A 21905-nucleotide genomic window follows, 5' to 3' on the forward strand; every position below is an offset into this window, starting at 1 on the left:
TGGCTGGTCTCAAACTCCTGACCTCCAGTGATCTGCCGTCTCAGCGTCCCAAAATGCTGGGATTACAGGCATGAGCCACTGCGCCTGGCCATTCCTCCTTTTCTTTACCTATCAAACTCCCACTCATCATTCAAGTTCTAGTTCAAATATCACTTTCTTTGTGAAGCCTTTAGATATATGCCCCAAATACAGTGATCACCACATTTCATTATAATTATTGATATACTTGTCTATCTCTCCCATCACTTTACACTTCTTGGTGAAAGAAATCATGATTGATTCATTTTTTCAAGGGTGTCCCCAATGCATTGCACAGTATCTGGCAGAAACAGTGCTCATTAAGCATACATTCAACTGAGTAGCAATGTCATGCCCATATGACAAATCAGAATACTGGAGCACAGAAGGATCACACAGCATACAGCAGTGGTTCTCAACAAGGGGCAATTTGGCCTCCCAGGAGACATGTAGCAATACATTAGAGACATTTTAGGTTGTCACACCTGGAGACTACTATGAGCACAAAGTGAGGAAAGGCCAGGGATGCTGGTAAATATACTATAATACGCAGGACCACTTCCCAGAACTAAGAATCATCCAGCCTGAAATGTCAACAGTACTGAGACTGAGAAATTGTGCGATGCACAGTTGAAGAGATGAACCTGACAAGTGGGAGAACACATCTTTGAAAATCATCAAAAGCAAACTGCTCTATGCGAAGCAAAGTGTGATAATTTCACTACTGTAGTGTCATGCTTTTTGAATTACAGTGATTTTTGCCACTGGCAGCCTCTGGGTGTGTGTCTTCCATTTATTCCCCAGATATAATAACTCTGGGCAAAAACTGAATAACAGGTTTGGGGAGTATTGGGTCATAGTTCAAAGGGCAAATAAAATCAAATCACACATACAGGTGTGCATAATGTTACTGAGGAATTAGGAAAGAGCGAATGCTCTGCAACATTCAGTGACTAAACAAGTTAACCCACTTTACTTAGTCACCAATGAAAAACAGATACTGTCTTTCCCACTGGAATCACGATGTTCACTAAGTACTATAAGAGCACCCATGAGCCTGAGCAACATAGTGAGACCTTGTCTCTACAAAAAATTCAAAAATTAGCCGAGTGTAGTGGTAGGTGCCTTTAGGTGCAGCCACTCAGGAGGCTGAGGTAGGAGGACTGCTTGAGCCCAGGAGTATGAGGCTGTAGTGAGCTATGATGGCGCCATTGCACTCCAACCTGGACAACAGAGTGAGATCCTGTCTTAAAAAAAGAAAAGAAAAGAGCAAACATATGACCCTAATGCAGACGAAGATATAGGGTACTATAGTAGGATCATGGGTTTTAGCATTTCATAGACCTGAATTTAATTTTAGTCCTGACAGTTGTTAGTTGTGTGACTTTCAAATGGTGACCTCTCTGAGCCTTAGTGGCCTTATGTGTATGGGTATAAACTGGTTGCAAAGATTAAATGAGGCAGTGTTTTAAATGAACTTAGCACCATAATAAGTATAAGAAATATTATTTTTCTACTTCCTTCCCTCTACTTCCCTTTTTTCCAAAAAAGTAATCAGAAGGATTAAAGAACTAATAATACCCATTTTGAATCTCAGAGAAAACCTTAGGTCTTATCACTACACAGCCTTTGTAAGACAAATCTCTAACTTCCTCTCAGTTTCTCCTTTTTTTTTTTTGTTTTCAGTATTCCCTGCCTGCGTTCCAAGGGAATTTTAGCTATCAGGGGTCTATGAACAGTAAGGGTGCCCACAATTCACAGCCGACAAGTGGCAGTAGTTCCTGGCTTATTGAAACCCAATGGATACCCCTGTGTCCCCACACACATTTCTCTTGTGTATAGAGATAGCCTTCAATAGTGGGCTGTCCTGGAAGCTTGCATGTCTGGGGAGCTTCTTTCATCCTTTTCTTAAGTTCTTCCATCTCTTCTCGGGTACTGGAGAAATGATTTCTTGTCTGTCAAGACATCATCATGAAAATCATTATTATCATCATCATTATCATGAAAAAGTATTTCTTGGTCAGAGGCTCAGTACAAAGTTTTCCCTGCTTACAGCATGTGCAACCACAAAGCAAAAAAAGAAATGGTGAATGGCATAGTGAATGGAAAACAAGTTTATAGAGTCTAACGGTCCTAAAGACTGCATAGGAAACAAAAATATAACGAGTAATATACACATAAAATAACAACTGGGAGGCTTTTACTAATAGGAATCACATAAGGCCCTAATAAATAAGAAATCTTAGAATTCTGAACATGACTGATACCCTGCTTTACAACAAGGGAGATGGCACACAAGGTTCCCAAAGGTAGCATTCTCATAGCAACTTCCAAGTTGTGTCTCAAAGTTACAGCCTAGTTGATACTGAATCAAATTCTGGCCAAGAAGATAAAATATATGAGAGGGTGCTCTCTTGGGAGAAGGGCCAACAGTAGCTATGTTTTCATACTCACAAATACCAAAACCTAATGATAAGAATAAATCTATTTAAATCTACACAACTAAAACACAATGGTAAGACATGTGTTGAAATGTGGGTATGAAAATCACTACAGATAAGTTTTTAGTACCCAGTCTTAAAATTATGACATGATGTTAGTGAGAAAGGTGCTCTGTGCTGCCCATCTAGTTGGCTCATGTTTATCCTGTAAATAAGTCACCCATATCTATACATTCAAAGGCTTATTGTTACATTTGTACATATCAAGTAATATATAGAGGAAGATTCAAGGGATTAACTTGGTTGTAGTAGGAAGATGTTGTAAATCAGGAAATTCTGGAGAATGTGAGAGCCCCTAATTCCTTTCTGCAAGGAGAGTATATAGAAAGAAAAAATAATAACAACAACTGTAAATCCCAATCCTCCTAAACAACCAAGAGGGGCTTATTTTCACTATAACTTACCAGCATTTTTCATCTAAAACTACGTCTATATATTTCATGCAATTTAACACCCATTCTAAAGTCACCAACTCAGTAATGCCTTCTCCGACTCTACCAGGTAGCCAAATGCTCTGAACTTTTAAAAAACCTTTGGCCTTGATTCTATTATAGCACTTATCATAGTGGATTATGATTTATCTCTGTTTATTTGTCTCCTACAAGAAACTGTATGTTCGTTCAAGACAGAAAAACCTGCATGCATCTTCATGGCGTGTCCAGTGCCTTTCACAATGCCTGGCACAGAGCTTATGTTCATTTTTTCCATAAACATTTGTTTAATGTGGGTTGAATAAAGGAACATGTAAAGGAATATATGTGAAAAGGATGGGAACACTGTGCCTACATGCCCATATGTAAGAACCAGCATGACAAAGAAAGTAGAGAAAACCTTTAAAAGTAATTTATGTGACTCTACTAATAAGTACTGAGAAAAGAAAGAGAAGATAAAATGAGTGTTTGTGGTAATAAAGTCCACAGTGAGAGTGTTTTGACTGAGCAGGGAAGTAGCTTAAGGCCTGGGCTCAAATAAGCCTATAGCTATGTCCTGATCTGAGAGAGATGCAGCAAATTAGCAAGACTTAATAAATATTGCATAGATGAAGGTGTTGGTGTGTGGAAGGGTGGGTTTGAACAGCAGTCAGCCTCAAAAACAGGAAAGACGTGAAAGTGGAAGAACAAGAACAGTCTGATATACTAAATATTTGTGATCCACACCAGTATATTCTAACAAATTGGCTAGGATGCAGTAACCTAGAATTCCAAGAATCAAGGTCACTAGGGCTGAAATTCAATCAGAATGGAAAGACCGGTGAGAAAAATCCACATGCAAACTCACATTCTGTAAACTGAGTTGGAGCTGCTGTTTGTATGGGAGGAAATCCTGTGTGAGCTCCACAGTCAGGCTGTTAGAAATGAACAGACTATGAAGAAAGGCCAAGACCTAGGGAAAACATGTAAAAATAACTTTATCACCAGCATCTTCTAATAAACTAAATAAAAGAAACATGAACTCACCAAAAACTCCATGGCGTGACTGGGTGTGGTGGCTCACGCCTGTAATCCCTGCACTTTGGGAGGCCGAGGCGGGCAGATCATGAGGTCAGGAGTTTGAGACCAGCCTGACCAACATGGTGAAATCCCATCTCTACTAAAAATACAAAAATTAGCTGGCCATGGTGGCGCGCGCCTGTAATCCCAGCTACTTGGGAGGCTGAGGCAGGAGAATCGCTTGAACCCGGGAGGCAGAGGTTGCAGTGAGCCAAGATTGCATCACTGCACTGTAGCCTGGGTGACAGAGTGAGACTCTGTCTCAAAAAAACAAAAAACAAACAAACAAACAACAACAACAAAAAACTCCATGGTGTTTACCCAGTATAGTGTTAAATGCAGTCAAACACAAACCAGTCTACACATCACTGTTTTCATATCAGGTTAAACATTTACCCTTGACTCAGCTTCAGAAAAAAAGAACTATTAACAAATTTATTAACCCTGAGCTTGCTCAGATCTCATATAAAGACACTCATCATTTGAACAGTATGTAAATGAACTGCATCTTTCCTCTATATATCCTCAGCAACCGCAAACAATAGGTGCTCAATAAATATTTCTTGAATGAATGAAAGTAAATAGATAAATGAATAAAGCAAGATTTTCTACCTAACTTTAATGAAGACTGTCATAATGCTAAAAGATCAAAAGAGTCTAAACCAACTTTAAAATTAGAAATGTTTCACAGGGTTGCAGAAAAAGACATATAAATGATACACAACATATATTGGTGTAAATTTTCAACCCCATTAAAAATCAAATACATGGGCTGGGTACGGTAACTCACGCCTGTAATCCCGGAACTTTGGTAAGCCAAGGCAGGGGGATCACTTGAGCCCGGGAGTTGGAGACCAGCCTGGGCAACATGGTGAAACCTTATCTCTACAAAAACATACAAAATATTAGCCTGGTATGGTGGCATGTACCTGTAGTCCCAGCTACTCAGGAGGTTGAGGTGGGAGGATCACTTGAGCCCAGGAGACAGAGGTTGTAGTGACTCAAGACAGCACCACTGCACTCCAGCTTGGGTGACAGTGAGACCCTGTCTCAAACAAATCTATGGAAATGAAAAAATCTACACAAAACAGAAGTAAATGGAATGAAAAAACGTGAAATGGGAAAAAAACTACACAAGACAGAAGTAAAAGTAGTAGAATGAGAAGTCATTGACTGCAAGAGACATGAGTCCCTAGCACAGTACCTGGTATATGAGAAAGACTTTCAGAAGCTTCTGAAAGTGCAAGAAGAAGGAAGAGAGGGAAACAAAGTAACAGGAAAAATTCCGGAAGGGAGGAGGAAGGAGAGAGGAAAAAAGGAAAGAGAAAGAAAATAGCCATAGAAAAAGAGAGAAAAGGGTTGGGGGGAAAGAGAGAAAATAAGTATACTAAAGAACAAGAAAAACATAAGTTAGACTATGTTCTAGACATTGCCACTGATTATCCTTCATGTTCTTTGGGATTCTGTTTTTATGATCAAAGTTTGTACATTTACCAGGCATTTGATAAATATTTTTAGACCATTCCTCAACAGAGAAAACTTACAGGCTCCACAATATTGAACTTCTTGGACTCCTGAACTTCCTGGATTTGATAAACATAATCAAGAGAGGACTCGAAAAAATTGTGCCTCTCCTTGTCCACCTGTAGGTCTGCCTGCAGAAGAAGGAAAACAAACATTACATATTGGGATATTCATTCATGAAAGTCAGTGCTTAAGGATTGAACAGAATGCTAGAGCTAGATGAGCATTTAGCCACCAACTAGTGATGTTACCCTTTATTTTAGAGATAGAGAACCTAAAGCCAAGAGATAAAAAAGTGACTGATACAGGATTCCAGTTTCTGGTCCAACATGTAAAAAGCTTGAAGTCATTACATCCACCCTGACAGAAAGAAAAAAGCTGAACAAGTGTAAAATCCACACATTTTCTTATATCCAACAGAAAACTGAAGTCAGAGGAAAATCTGCTCCCTCAAACACTACAGAGACATGAATACAGAGAATAAGAAATTAACAAGGGCAGAAGCCCAAGAACAGAAGATGCTACTATGGCCAATACTGAGAGGATTACAACAGAAAGAATTGCAAGTCTCAAGTCTTATTTAACAAGAAATGAGAAAATCTGAGCACATAAACAATGATGCCAGAGAAAATTTTAGAGTCAGACAACGACAGCTACAGCAAACTAAGCACAGCCTAGCTCCTAGCCAGATCAACACAAAACCTCACATTAAAGACCTGTTTCACTCAGTTCCTTTCATCTGAACATCATCGCTAGCTTTCAACAATGAACTACAAGGCATATTAAAAGGCAATAAACATAATCTGAAGAGAAAAAAGGAGCATCAGAATCAAATGTAGGTAAGGCAGACATTGTAGAAATATAAGACTGTAGGCCAAGTGCGGTAGCTCACACCTGTAATCCCAGCACTTTGGGAGGCCGAGGTGGGTAGATCACCTGAGGTCAGGAGTTCGAGACCAGCTTGGCCAATATGGAGAAACCCTATCTCTACTAAAAATACAAAAGCTAGCCGAGTGTGGTGCTACACTCCTGTAGTCCCAGCTACTCTGGAAGCTGAGGCACGAGACTCACTTGAACCTGGGAGGTGAAGATTGCAGTGAGCTGAGATCGTGCCACTGCACTCCAGCCTGGGTGACAGAGCAAGACTCCATCTCAGAAACAAACAAAAAAGAAATACAAAACTAAATTTAAAATAATTATAATTAATATGATAAGGGCTCTAATATAAAAAGCAGACAGCACCTAAGAACAGATGGGTAATAGTAGCAGGCAGATGAAAACTGCAAGAGAGTATACAGAGGAAACACTAGAAATCAAAAACACTGTAGCAGAAATGAAAACTACTTTTAAAGAGTTCACCAGTAGATTGAACAAGAGTGAGGAAAGAACCAGTAAGCTTAAATACATGTCAACAAAAATGTGGGAAACTGAAATGCAAAGAGAAAAAAAGAATGACAAACATGGAGTAGAATATTCAGGAACTGGTGAACAATTACAAAAGATGTTAATATACACAATTTCAGAGTACCAATAGGAGAAGAAAAAGAGACAGAAACAGAAGAAATACTTCAAGCAATAATGACTGAGAATTTTCCAAAATAAAAGACAGATATCAAACCCACATCCAGAAAGCTCAGGATAAATACCAATAAATACAATAATATAATAAATACTAATAAATACCAATCAGGATAAATACCAAACAACCCCACGTAGGTATATGATATTCAAAGCTGCAGAAAATAAAACACAAGAGAAAATCTTGAAAGAAGCTAGAGAGAAAAACAAACAACTTACTATACAGCAGGGCAAGGATAAAGAGTTATATCAGACTTCTCTTAAGAAACCATGCAGAAAGAAGAGAGTGCCATAAAATATTTGAAGGTGTTGAAAGAAAAAAAGTTAACTACTTAACAATGTGTAAACCATGAAATTATCCTTCAAAAGTGATGGCAAAATAAAGACTTCCTCAAACAAACAAAAATTAAAGCACTTTGTCACCACTAAACTTGTCTTGCAAGAAAGGTTAAAAGATCTCCAGTAGAAGAAAAATGGTATGTCGGAAATATAGACCTAAAAAGAAAGAAAAAAAGAGCACCAGAAAAGAAATAAATGAAGATTAAATATTTTATTTTTCAAATTCTTAATGGACCTAACAGTTAAGAATTTGTCTATAATAATAATTGTAATGATACATTTGGTGATTACATCTTACAAATAAGTAAAAAGAATGATAGTACCATTATAAGGGACTAAATGGAGAAATTGGAAATAGTCTGTTGATCCTGTACAACCCATAATAGGTTACCGGAATTTGAAAAGTGGACATAAACTAACCACAAATGCATATTGCAAGCTCTAAGGCAACCACTAAAAAATGAAAAAGAAGAAATATAATTGACATGGTAAGAGAAGACAGAAAATAAAATCATATAAAATATTCTCTTAAAAAAGAGAAGGCAGAAGAAGACTGAAAGACAAAAATAAAAACAAAAACAATAAGTAGAAGATAGTAAACAATATAGTAGATACTATTACACCATTATCTATGACCATTTTAAACGTCAATGATCTAAAAAAATTAAAAGATAGACTGTCATAGTGCACAAAAATTAAGACCCAACTATGTTATCTAAAAGATATCATTTAAAATAAGATACACAAAATGTTAGACCTGAAACCATAAAACTTCTAGAACCATAAAACCCAGAAAAATGCTTCTAGGAATTGGCCTAGTAAAAAAAAATTACTAAGACACCTAAAGCAAATGCAACAGAAACAAAAATAAATAAATGAGACTTAATTAAACTAAAATCTTTCTGCACAACAACAGAAATAATCAACAGAGTAAATAGGCAACCTACAGAATGGGAGAAAATATTCACAAACTGTACAGCTGACAAAGGGCTAGTGTCCAGAATTTACAAGGAACTCCAACAAATCAGCAAGAAAAAAAAAATCCCATTTAAAAGTGGGCAAACGACATGAACAGACATTTTTCAAAAGAAGATATACAAATGGCCAATAAACATGAAAAAATGCTCAACATCACTAATCATCAAGAAAATGGAAATTAAAACCGCAATGAGATACCACCTTGCTCCATTCAGAAAGGCCATTATTAAAACTTCAAAAAACAAAAGATGCAGATGTGGTTAAAAGGGAATGCTTATTCACTTTGGGTAGGAATGTAAATTCATACAGTCTCTATGGAAAACAGTATAGAGATCTCTCAAATAACTAAAAGTAGAACTACTATTTGATCCAAGATCCCACTACTGAGTATCTACCTAAAGGAAAAGAAGTCATTACATCAAAAAAGACACCTGCACTCCTATGTTTATCTTCACACAATTCACAATTGCAAAGACAAGAAATCAATCTAAGTGCCCATCAACTGATTAGTGGATAAAGAAAATATAGCAGGTATATATGTGTGCACACACACACTCACACACAATGGAATACCACTCAGCCATGAAACAGAACAAAATAAAGACCATCGATGCTAGGAAGAAACTGCATCAACTAACGAGCAAAATAACCAGCGAACATCATAATCACAGGATCAAATTCACACATAACAATATTAACCTTAAATGTAAATAGGCTAAATGCTCCAATTAAAAGACACAGACTGGAAAATTGGATAAAGAGTCAAGACCCATCATTGTGCTGTATTAAGGAGACCCATCAGTGTGCTGTATTCAGGAGACCCATCTAACACGCAGAGACACACACAGGCTCAAAATAAAGGGATGGAGGAAGACCTACCAAGCAAATGGAAAACAAAAAAAGGCAGGGGTTGCAATCCTAGTCTCTGATAAAACAGATTTTAAACCAACAAAGATCAAAAGAGACAAAGAAGGCCATTACATAATGGTAAAGGGATTAATTCAACAAGAAGAGCTAACTATTCTAAATATATATGCACCCAATATAGGAGCACCCAGATTCATAAAGCAAGTCCTTAGAGACCTACAAAGAGACCTAGAGTCTCACAAAATAATAACGGGAGACTTTAACACCCCACTGTCAACATTAGACAGATCAATGAGACAGAAAGTTAACAAGGAGATCCAGGAACTGAACTCAGCTCTGCACCAAGCATACCTAATAGACATCTACAGAACTCTCCACCCCAAATCAAGAGAATATACATTCTTCTCAGCACCACATCGCACTTAGTCTAAAATTGACCACATACTTGGAAGTAAAGCTCTCCTCAGCACATGTAAAAGACCAGAAATTATAACAAACTGTCTCTCAGACCACAGTGCAATCAAACTAGAACTCAGGATTAAGAAACTCACTCAAAACCGCTCAACTACATGGAAACTGAACAAACTGCTCCTGAATGACTACTGGGTATATAACGAAATGAAGGCAGAAATAACGATGTTCTTTGAAACCAATGAGAACAAAGACACAATATACCAGAATCTCTGGGACACAGTTAAAGCAGTGTGTAGAGGGAAATTTATAGCACTAAATGTCCACAAGAGGAAGCAGGAAAGATCTAAAATTGACACCCTAACATCACAATTAAAAGAACTAGAGAAGCAAGAGCAAACACATTCAAAAGCTAGCAGAAGGCAAGAAATAACTAAGATCAGAGCAGAACTGAAGGAGATAAGAGACACAAAAAAAAAACCTTCAAAAAATCAATGAATCCAGGAGCTGGTTTTTTGAAAGGATCAACAGAATTGATAGACTGCTAGCAAGACTAATAAAGAAAAGAGAGAAGAATCAAATAGATGCAATAAAAAATGATAAAGGGGATATCACCACCTTTCACACAGAAATATAAGCTACTATCACAGAATACCATAAACACCTCTACACAAATAAACTAGAAAATCTAGAAGAAATGATAAATTCCTGGACACATAAACCCTCCCAAGACTAAACCAGGAAGAAGTTGAATCTCTGAATAGACTAATAACAGGCTCTGAAATTGAGGCAATAATTAATAGCCTACCAACCAAAAAAAGTCCAGGACCAGATGGATTCACAGCCGAATTCTACCAGAGGTACAAGGAGGAGCTGGTACCATTTCTTCTGAAACTATTCCAATTCATAGAAAAAGAGGGAATCCTCCCTGACCCATTTTATGAAGCCAGCATCATCCTGATATCAAAGCCTGGCAGAGACACAACAAAAAAAGAGAATTTTAGACCAATAGCCCTGATGAACATCGATGCAAAAATCCTCAATAAAATACTGGCAAACTGAATCCAGCAGCACATCAAAAAGCTTATCTACAACGATCAAGTTGGCTTCATCCCTGGGCTGCAAGGCTGGTTCAACATACACAAATCAATAAACGTAATCCATCATATAAATGGACCCAAAGACAAAAACCACATGATTACCTCAATAGATGCAGAAAAGGCCTTTGACAAAATTCAACAGCCATTCATGCTAAAAACTCTCAATAAACTAGGTATTGATAGGACGTATCTCAAAATAATAAGAGCTATTTATGGCAAACTGACAGCCAATATCTTACTGAATGGGCAAAAACTGGAAGCATTCCCTTTGAAAACTGGCACAAGACAGGGATGCCCTCTCTCATCACTCCTATTCAACATAGTGTTGGAAGTTCTGGCCAGGGCTATCAAGCAGGAGAAAGAAATAAAGGGTATTCAATTAGGAAATGAGGAAGTCAAATTGTCCCTGTTTGCAGATGACATGATTGTATATCTAGAAAACCCCATCATCTCAGCCCAAAATCTCCTTAAGCTGATAGGCAACTTCAGCAAAGTCTCAGGATACAAAATCAATGTGCAAAAATCACAAGCATTCTTATACACCAATAACAGACAAACAGAGAGCCAAATCATGAGTGAACTCCCATTCACAATTGCTTCAAAGAGAATAAAATACCCAGCAATCAAACTTACAAGAGATGTGAAGGACCTCTTCAAGGAGAACTACAAACCACTGCTCTACAAAATAAAAGAGGACACAAACAAATGGTAGTTCATTCCATGTGCATGGATAGGAAGAATCAATATCGTGAAAATGGCCATACTGCTCAAGGTAATTTATAGATTCAATGCCATCCCCATCAAGCTACCAATGACTTTCTTCACAGAATTGGAAAAAACTACTTTAAAGTTCATATGGAACCAAAAAAGAGCCCACACTGCCAAGACAATCCTAAGCCAAAAGAACAAAGCTGGAGGCATCATGCTACCTGACTTCAAACTATACTACAAGGCTACAGTAACCAAAACAGCATGGTACTCGTACCAAAACAGAGATATAGACCAATGGAACAGAACAGAGCCCTCAGAAATAATACCACACATCCACAACCATCTGATCTTTGACAAACCTGACAAAAACAAGAAATGGGGAAACGATTCCCTAGTTAATAAATGGTGCTGGGAAAACTGGCTAGCCATATGTAGAAAGTTGAAACTGGATCCCTTCCTTACACCTTATACAAAAATTAATTCAAGATGGATTAAAGACTTCAATGTTAGACCTAAAACCATAAAAACCTTAGAAGAAAACCTAGGCAATACCATTCAGGACATAGGCATGGGCAAGGACTTCATGTCTAAAACACCAAAAGCAATGGCAACAAAAGCCAAAATTGACAAATGGGATCTAATTAAACTCAAGAGCTTCTGCACAGCAAAAGAAACTACCATCAGAGTGAACAGGCAACTACAGAATGAGAGAAAATTTTTACAATCTACCCATCTGACAAAGGGCTAATATCCAGAATCTACAAAGAACTTAAACAAATTTACAAGAAAAAAATCAAACAACCCCATCAAAAAGTGGGCAAAGGATATGAACAGACACTTCTCAAAAGAAGACATTTATGCAGCCAACAGACACATGAAAAAATGCTCATCATCACTGGTCATCAGAGAAATGCAAATCAAAACCACAATGAGATACCATCTCACACCAGTTAGAATGGCGATCATTAAAAAGTCAGGAAACAACAAGTGCTGGAGAGGATGTGGAGAAATAGGAACACTTTTACACTGTTGCTGGGACTGTAAACTAGCTCAACCATTGTGGAAGGCAGTGTGGCGATTCCTCAGGGATCTAGAACTAGAAATACCATTTGACCCAGCCATCCCATTACTGGGTATATATCCAAAGGATTATAAATCATGCTGCTATAAAGACACATGCACACATATGCTTATTGTGGCACTATTCACAATAGCAAAGACTTGGAACCAACCCAAATATCCATCAATGATCGACTGGATTAAGAAAATGTGGCACACATACACCATGGAATACTATGCAGTCATAAAAAAGGATGAGTTCATGTCCTTTGTAGGGACATGGATGAAGCTGGAAACCATCATTCTGAGCAAACTATCGCAAGGACACAAAACCAAATACCACATGTTTTCACTCATAGGTGGGAACTGAACAATGAGAACACTTGGATACAGGGTGGGGAACATCACACACTGGAGCCTGATGTGGGGTGGGGGGAGGGGGGTGCGATAGCATTAGGAGATAGACCTAATGTAAATGATGAGTTAATGGGTGCAGCACACCAACATGGCACATGTATACATATGTTACAAACCTGCACATTGTGCACATGTACCTTAGAACTTAAAGTATAATAAAAAAAAAAGATGAAGATATCAACGAAATTAACAACAGGAAATCAACAAAACAAAAAAGCTGGTTCTTTGAAAAAAATCAATAAAATTGTTAATATTTTAGCCACATTAAATAAGTAAGAAAGAGTAAATACACAAACAAGTAGCATCAGAAATAAAAGAAGGAAAAAAATGAGATCCCATCATTTGCAACAACATGGATGGAACTGAAAGTTATTTTGTTAAGTCAAATAAGCCAAGCACAAAAAGACAAGATATTTAAGAGGAGAACTACAAAACACTGATGAAAAAAATCAAAGGTTAAAATAAATGGAAAGATATTCCATGTACATATTAGGTTGGTGCAAAAGTAACTGTGATTTCTGCCATTACTTTTAATGGTACAACACAGAATAGTGACAAGGATGTGGAGCAACCGGAGCTATCATTCATTGTTCATGGAAATAAAAACTGCTACAGTCAATTTGGAAGACAGTTTGGCAGTTTCTTACAACACTAGATAAAATCTTACCATATGATAGCAGTTGTATTCTTTGGTATTTACTCAACCAACATCAAAATGTATATCCCTAAAAGCCTGCACACAATTATTTATCTCAGCTTTAATAACTGCCAAAATTCAGAAGAAACCAAGAAGTCCTTCAATAGGCAAATGGATAAACCAACCGTGGTACAACCAGACAATGGCATATTATTCAGCCCTAAAAAGAAGTGAGTTATCAAGTCAAGAAAAGATATGGAGAAACCTTAAATGCACATTGCTAACTAAAAGAAGCCAATCAAAAAAGGTTACAAACCATATGATTCCAACTATATGACATTTTGGAAAAGGCAAAAGTATGGAGTCCATAAAAAGATCAGTGGTGTCAGAGGTAGAGGTAGAAGGAGGGAGGGATAAAGTCCAGGGATGTTTAAGGCAGCGAAACTGTCCTGTACAATATGGTAATGCTGGATATATGTTATCATATGTTTGTCAAAACCCATAGAATGTTTAATACATTGGCTCCTCAATTCTAACAAATGTATCACACAAATGCAAGATGATCCTAAAAGGGGAAATGAGAAACTGTGTGAGGGAGTAAGGGCATATGAGAACTCTGTACTTACTATTTAATTTTCTGTAAACCTAAAACTTCTCTAAAGATGAAATCTAAATTTTTTGAAAGTGACCAACTCAAGGTTGCCCTGCTCATTTTTTATTGAATAAGTAATAAAAGGACACCTAGATATAGCACCAAACACCTAGAACACTCCAGAAGGTGCCCTAGCAAAAGTCTCCAATAGTTTGGATTGTGTCCAGGGTCCAGAAGACCACCCCAATTTTAATAATTCTTTAATAAATCTTTTTTGATCAAGACTCAAAGGACTCAACATAGTAGTACTCACAGCTGTATTTCAGTGAAAGCGTACACAGCCGAATGAGCAAAGAGAAAAGGTGCCTGGGGCAAAATGCAGAGGAAGCTGGGTACAAGCTTCCAAAAGATCTCTCATTGTGATGTCACCCAAGACACATTTAACTCTTCCTTCAACAAATTGTAACAACACAGAGAAAATGTTATCAGTCAGGAAAGCTCATAAGAGAATGAGTAGCCTAGGTTTTGTTGGGGGGCTAGTTACACAGGCACACTCTGCCCAACACAACCAAAATTCAAGACTACCAGAAGAAAAAGGTGTTCAACATAAGCTACGTTATTTGCAGAGCCAGGCTTGGCACAGTCAGCCATTCTTACCCATTAAGGGAAACTTCTAAATCAATGTTGGGAGCTGTTTAACAGTGAAGTTCCCAGATGCCATTCCAAGGGCTAATTTTGTAAACAGGTCTTTATTTATTTATTTATTTATTTATTTATTTATTTATTATTATCATACTTTAGGTTTTAGGGTACATGTGCGCAATGTGCAGGTTAGTTACATATGTATACATGTGCCATGCTGGTCTTTCTAAGCATAGCAGTCTCAGGCCTGTTGACTGTTTTCTGCACAGAAACCGTGACAGAGAATAGATAGAAAAGGAAAAAAACAGAAGTGGGCAAAAGGAAAATGATAGAAGATCCCAGACTTAATTCTAGTTTATGGAAGGAAAGTAGTCCTTCTCCTCTGCAATACTAACTCCATCCACCACTAAGGCTTTTTGGGTTTTTTTGTTTTTTTTGTTTTTTTTGTTTTTTTTTGAGACAGAGTTTCGTTCTTGTCACCCAGGCTGGAGTGCAATGGCGTGATCTCAGCTCACTGCAACCTCCGCCTCCCAGGTTCAAGCGATTCTTCCTCCTCAGTCTCCTAAGTAATTGAGATTACAGACATGTCCCACTATGCCCAGTTAATTTTGTATTTTTAGTAGAGCTGGGGTTTCGCCATGTTGGCCAGGCTGGTTGCAAACTCTTGACCTCAAGAGATCCACCTGCCTTGGCCTCCCAAAATGCTGGGATTACAGGCATGAGCCACTGCACCCGGCCACACTGAGGCTCTTGACCTATTACCTTCAAGCACCTCAGATGATGTGATGGATATCTATGAAACCAGTTATCAGGAGACGAGCTCCAGCTCTGCCACAATCTGTGTGACCATGGACAAGATGACAGCTCCTGCCTATGATATTATTCCATCAGATATCTCTTTTCATACTTGACTCTTTAAAATCTCCATTATTACTGAATCTTTCATTGAACATATAGACCCCTTCTTCCATTAGAAAAATTCTCAATCAGTTTATTCCTTCTTTTCCTTCCCTAGTGCCTCTCTTATAGCTCTGTCACTTTCCCCTAGATCATTTCCTAGATCAATAGTTTCCTAAACTGTTTATCCTGCTTCTAGTCTCTCCCTGATCTAATTCACCCTACAACCTATGCCAGTTTGAGATTCCTAAAATAGAATTCTACTTATGTTCCTTCCATCCTTGGGCCATTGGTCTCTGTTTGAAAGGTCCATTTCTCCATTTTCACCTGTCAAACACTTTACCTGTTTTTTAATGACCATGTCAAATTGGAAGGGCAACATTCTTCCACAAAGGAAATTCCCCACATCCAAACATAAGTCTTCTATTCTCATTTCCCACTCCCAACAAAAGCACCATATACACATTAAAGTATGTAAAAAAAATCTACTTGTATAAGAGTAATGTGTTTTCTTATTTAGTAGCCCAACAGTAAGTTGCAGAAGGGCAGGAATCATGTCTCATTGTTTCTGTAGCCATGTTGCATCCAGTACAGTTCCTGGCATGTGGTAAGGTCTCACTGAATGGTAGCTTATTTGAACTGAAGGCACTGCAAGTCCCAGGTAAGCAGTAGTTCCAAAACAGAACACTCCCTTAACCCCTCACCAAAAAAAAAAAAAAAAGGTTATGGAATATCTCAGGGAAAAAAGTAGATCTGATCCTGATTTCTACCAAATACAACACTAGTTTAACTTTATCCTCGCATGGATTTTGGACTTGCAATTGAAAGGCACTCTCAACTCCTCTTCTTACAGATAATGGAATGAGGCAAAGAAAGAAGTATCCTATCCAAGGTCACACCCTGAGTTAGTGGAAGAGCTGGCTTAGTATTCAGGGCTTCTGAGTCTCAGGCCACAGTTTTGACTACAAGTGCTACTATCACATGAGGTTCCCTGCTGAGACAGGGTATGGGAAAAGCCTTGCAGTACAAAATTCACACTGTTTCTAAGGCATAGCTAGCAATGGAAGGCAGGGGCAGGCTTTGTGAACATACCTCTTGTAACTGAGATTCTTTCTTTTTTGAAGACAGGTGTAAGTGCCGATCCAGTAAAGAATAAAACCTCTCACCATCCTTTTCAAATTTCTTTTTCCGCTCCTAAAGGTGGGAGAGAAGGGCAAAGATTAAATGTCTGTAGTTGTAACTCTGTCTGCTTAGAAAGGAGAATGAAGGAGATAGTGTCAGGTTTCAGGTGGTCAATCCCTCTAGCTCCTGGAAGGAAAAAAAAGGCAACAGAGAATTAACTTTGCATTGGTCTCAGCAGTTTCAGCTTCCTGAAATATAACCCCAAACCATTCTGCCTGCAGAAATGGCAGTCTCTATTTTTACAGCTGAAAGCTATGGAAGCTGCTCCTCAGAGAATGATACCTTAAAAGGGCCTGTGCAGTAGATATCTTTTCTTCCCTCCAATATTTTTCACATACATTAGCCACTCATTCAAATTTTCTTACAAAGGAAGAAGACATAACACAAAAATGAAGTAAATATACGTCATGAAAAGGTTAATCTACAATGCACTTAGACAGCTAATAATAAGTAAAATATTTCCAAAGAAATAGGAACCTGGGATTGTCTCTTTTTAATAAATTACTTGGTATTATTTAAGCACTTCACTCCAAAAAGCTGATATTAAAAACAGAGAAAAAAAACCCTGGAAAGTTTAACTAGAAAGCAAGGGTTGTAAAGATTTGTGGCAGATGAAGGACTCAGCCTTTACTCTTCTCGAGTATGAAATTTAATTAAGTTCTCTGCTACTCAGCACAACTGGAAAAAACACAGCATCTAAAGTAGCACTAACAATGTTCCTTTGTCACAGACTAATGCTGACACTCTACTATTCTCTTAGCATCATGCTGGAAAATCAATGTAAATGGATTGTGCTGTCTCATGGGAAATCCAAAGTCACTGAGCACCTGCAATGTGCCAGGTAGTAGAAGAGGCATAGCAGGGGACACACAGATCAAAGAAAAAAAATTCACCCATGGCTTATTGCTACAAGCAATCTGTTGCTGGGCAGGAAGCTAGGACAGAGCTGAGTGACCTGTGACATATAAGAAATGTGCTTTTGGCCGGGTACAGTGGCTCATGCCTGTAATGCCAGCACTTTGGGAGGCCGAGGCGGGTGGATCACCTGAGGTCAGGAGTTTCAGACCAGCCTAGCCAACATGGTGAAACCCCATCTCTACTAAAAATACAAAAAAAAAAAAAAGAGAGAAAAAAAATTAGCTGGGCTTGGTGGTGCATGCCTGTAATCCCAGCTACTTGGGAGGCTGAGGCAGGAGAATTGCTTGAACCTGGGAGGCAGAGGTTATAGTGAGCCGAGATTGTGCCACTGCATTCCAGCCTGGGTGAGAGAGCGAGACTCTGTTTCGGGCAGGGTGGGCGGGGAACAAAGAAAGAAATGTGCTTTTTACTATTTTTTTTTTTTTAATGAAGGGAAACATGTAGGGAGGAAGCTAACATTCATTAACCAAGGCCTACATCAGGCCAGGCACTATCATAGACACTTAAAATCTATTATCTCATTTAGACTTTACAACCCTGAGAAGCAGATATTGTAAAGGAAATTAAGGTTCAAATAAGCTGAACTAACATGCAAGATCACAGTCCATGCAGCCCAGATTATCATGGGTGGAATAACATTCATGGGGCTTATAAATAATCAAGACGTCTTAGGAATACAACTCGAGAAGTTCCATAGCCCAACCCTAACTCAGATACCAAAACACAGGAGGTAGACATTTTCACACAAAACACAAGAAGGACAAACTGTTCCTCCAGCTGTTGAATCAATTTAAAGTACCAATTATTTGAGAAAAGCATGGGCCAGAAAACCTTACCGCCTTCACCAAGGACTGATAAGATTCTGTGAAATACTTTCTCCTTCAATTCAATTTTTAAATTAAAAACTGAAATATAATTCTCATATCATAAAACTCATCCTTTTAAAGTGTACAATTCAGTGGTTTTTAGCATATTCACAAAGCTGTGCAACCACTGCTGTTATCTAATTCCAAAATATTTTCATCACCCCAAAAAGAAATCTTAATCACATTAGTAATCATTTTCCATTCCCCCTTCCACCCACCTTCAAAAAGCCACAGTCTACATTCATCTCTATGGATTTTCCTATTCTACACCTTTCATATTAACTGGAATTTGCACTATGGCCTTTGGTGACTGGCTTCTTAAACTTACATAATGTTTCCAAGGGTCATCCATATTGTAGCATGTATCGGTACTCCATTCCTTTTTATGACTGAATATTATTTGACTGTATGGATGTACTATGTTTTCTTTATTCTTTTGCAAGTAAATATCCGGTAGTCCCAGCACCATTTATTCAAAAGAGTATTCTTTCCCAATTGATTGCTTTTAATATCTTTGTAAATTATTAGAGAACCATAAATGTTTGTTTCTGGACTCTTTATTCTATTGATCTATATGTCTATCTTTATGTCAGCACCACACTGTCTTGATTACTGTGGCTTTGTAGTAAGTTTTCTTTTGTTTTGTTTTGAGATGGAGTTTCACTCTTGTTGCCCAGGTTGGAGTGCAGCAGTGCGATCTCGGCTCACAGCAACCTCCACCTCCTGGGTTCAAAAGATTCTCCTGCCTCACCCTCCCAAGTAACTGAGATTACAGGCATGTGCCACTATACCCAGCTAATTTTGTATTTTTAGTAAACATGGGGTTTCACCATGTTGACCAGGCTGGTCTCAAACTCCTGACCTCAGGTAATCCACCCACCTCAGCCTCCCAAAGTGTTGGAATTACAGGCGTGAGCCACAACGCCCGGCCTGTAGTAAGTTTTGAAATTTAAAAATTTGCCTTTGACATTTTTTCTATTCCGGTCCTTTCCATTTCTATGTGGCTATTAGGATCATCTTATCAATTTGTGTGAAATGGCCAGCTGGAATTTTGATAGGACTTGCATTGAATCTGTAGATCAACTTGATGAGTAATGCCATCTTAACAATATTAAGGCTTTCGATTCATGAACACAGCTTGTCTTTCTATTGATTTAGGGCTTCTTTAATTTCTTTCAATGATGTTTTGTAGTTTTCAGCATATAAGTCTTGCACATCTTTTGTTAAATTTATACCTAAGTATTTTAATCATTTTGATTAAATCAGATTGTTTTCTTAATGTTCACATTATTAATGTCAATAGAAATACAATTTTATTCCAAAGTAGATAGAAATAAAATTTATTTTTATATGCTGATCCTGTATTCTACACAATGTTGTTGAACTCTTTCATTAGTTCTCTGTGTGTGTGTGTGTGTGTGTGTGTGTGTGTGTGTGTGTGTGTGTGTGTTCCTTAGGATTTTCTATATACAACATGAAGTCATCTGCAAGTAGAGATAGATTTACTTCTTTCCAATTTTGGCTAATTATGCTAACTTAACTAGAACTTCCAGTGCAATGTTGAATCAAAGTGAAGAGAGTAGACATCCTTATTTTGTTCTTTACCATAGAGGAAAAGATTTTAGTCTTTCCCTTATGTGTGATGTTAACTTCTAGTTTTGGTTACAGCTGCCATCAATCAGGTTGAAGAAGTTCCCTTGAATTCCTAGTTTGTTCCATATATTTATCAGAAAAGGGTATATACACAAGACAGAAACAACCTTTGAGTTTTGCCTTTCACTTCTAGGCCCTTCATCCGTCTGGAATTCAGCATTGTTTGTGATGTTAGGTAGGAATCCAGTTTTATATTTCTCTATATAGAGATTCATTATTCCTATAATCACCTATGAATTTTTCCACTCCCCATTAATTTGAAGTGCGATTTTTATTTTATATTACATTAATATGTGAGTTTGAACTTCAGCTATCTATTCTGTTTGACTAGCCTTCTGTTTGAGGACCAATATCTGACTGTTTTCACTCCACTGACTTTGTAATACGTGTGCTGCCTGGTAGAGAAAATCTCCCTTCTTTTGTCTTTTTTTTAAGGTTAACTTAGCTATTTGTGCATATTAAGCTAAAAACCCAACTAAACTTTAATTTATAGGTTAATTAGAGGAGAATTAACATCTGTATAATATTAACGAAATCCATTTGAAAACAGGAAAGGTCTAGAATTTATATTTTCTTCCATGTCCTTTACTAGATTTTAATGTTTTTCCCAATAGAGATCTTGTGTATTTCTTTTAAAAATAATTTCTGCATATTTTAGTTTTTATTGCTAATGTGAATGATATTGAAACGGGAAAAGTTCCCTTATTCCCTTCACAGGGCATGAGACTGGGCTGTGGCTCGCTTCTTCGGTGCCCCTCTGCTCAAACCTCTAGGGGGCGCATGCAGATGGGCAGGTTGTGGGGCATGTGGGCTTTAACCCCAAGGCAGCATCTAGGGGCAAATGCTTACAGCTCCTTAAGCCCCAGTGGGCGTGCGTTACAGTGTGCTCTTTTAGTTTTGTTGTCTATAGGCAGCTCGTGTTCATCAGCTCAATTAGACCCTCTGCCTTATCACAAGGAGAAAGGGCTTTCTGTATCCTGGGTTCTTGCCTTGGTGTACCGGAAAAATCAGATCACATATGGGATTGGAGAATGAGTGCAAGGTTTTACTGAATGATGGAAATAGCTCTCAGCAGATGGATGGGGAGCCAGAAGGGGGATGGAGTGAGAAGTTGGTTTTCCCCAGGAGTCAGGCTGCTCAGCCGCCGAGCTCTCCTGCCTCTCCTCTGACCACCCTCGGCTGAACTCAGCGTCTTCCCGCCATAGATGGCCTGCTGGCATCTGCTGGTTCTGCCGGTGTCCTGCTGGCATCTGCTGGTGTCTGCCAGTGTCCTCTGGTATCTTCTGGTGTCTGCGGATGTGTTCTTCCGCCTGTGTGTTCCTCTCGATGTCCAACCACTTGTGTCTCTACCCTCTAGGGTCTTGGGGTTTTTATGGGCACAGGATGGGGGCATGGCGGGCCAGGCTGGTCTTGGAAAATGCAACATTTTGGCATGAAAACAGAAATGCCTGTCCTCACCTAGGTCCGTGGGCACAGGCCCAGGGGTGGAGCCCTAGCCAGGGACTGGGTCTTTCTCTTCCTAGCA

At 38.4% G+C, this 21905-nt stretch overlaps 1 protein-coding gene across 4 annotated transcripts in view; it reads right to left on the reverse strand.

The window, feature by feature from the left end:
• Positions 1–21905, reverse strand: part of OPHN1 (oligophrenin 1) — a 388712-nt gene that overhangs the window by 171642 nt on the left and 195165 nt on the right. For 3 of the 4 annotated variants that reach the window (XM_054471934.2, XM_063660731.1, XM_063660733.1), the window contains exons 6-9: positions 16854–16955; positions 5554–5664; positions 3798–3902; positions 1844–1973 (exon numbers count right to left, since the gene is read on the reverse strand). In XM_054471934.2, coding sequence (XP_054327909.1) covers positions 1844–1973; positions 3798–3902; positions 5554–5664; positions 16854–16955 — 448 coding nt within the window. The remainder of the gene's footprint in view (positions 1–1843; positions 1974–3797; positions 3903–5553; positions 5665–16853; positions 16956–21905) is intronic. The other variant, XM_063660732.1, reaches the window with a different exon arrangement.

The sequence above is a fragment of the Pongo pygmaeus genome, chromosome X (assembly GCF_028885625.2).
Source record: "Pongo pygmaeus isolate AG05252 chromosome X, NHGRI_mPonPyg2-v2.0_pri, whole genome shotgun sequence".
Lineage (NCBI taxonomy): Eukaryota > Metazoa > Chordata > Mammalia > Primates > Hominidae > Pongo > Pongo pygmaeus.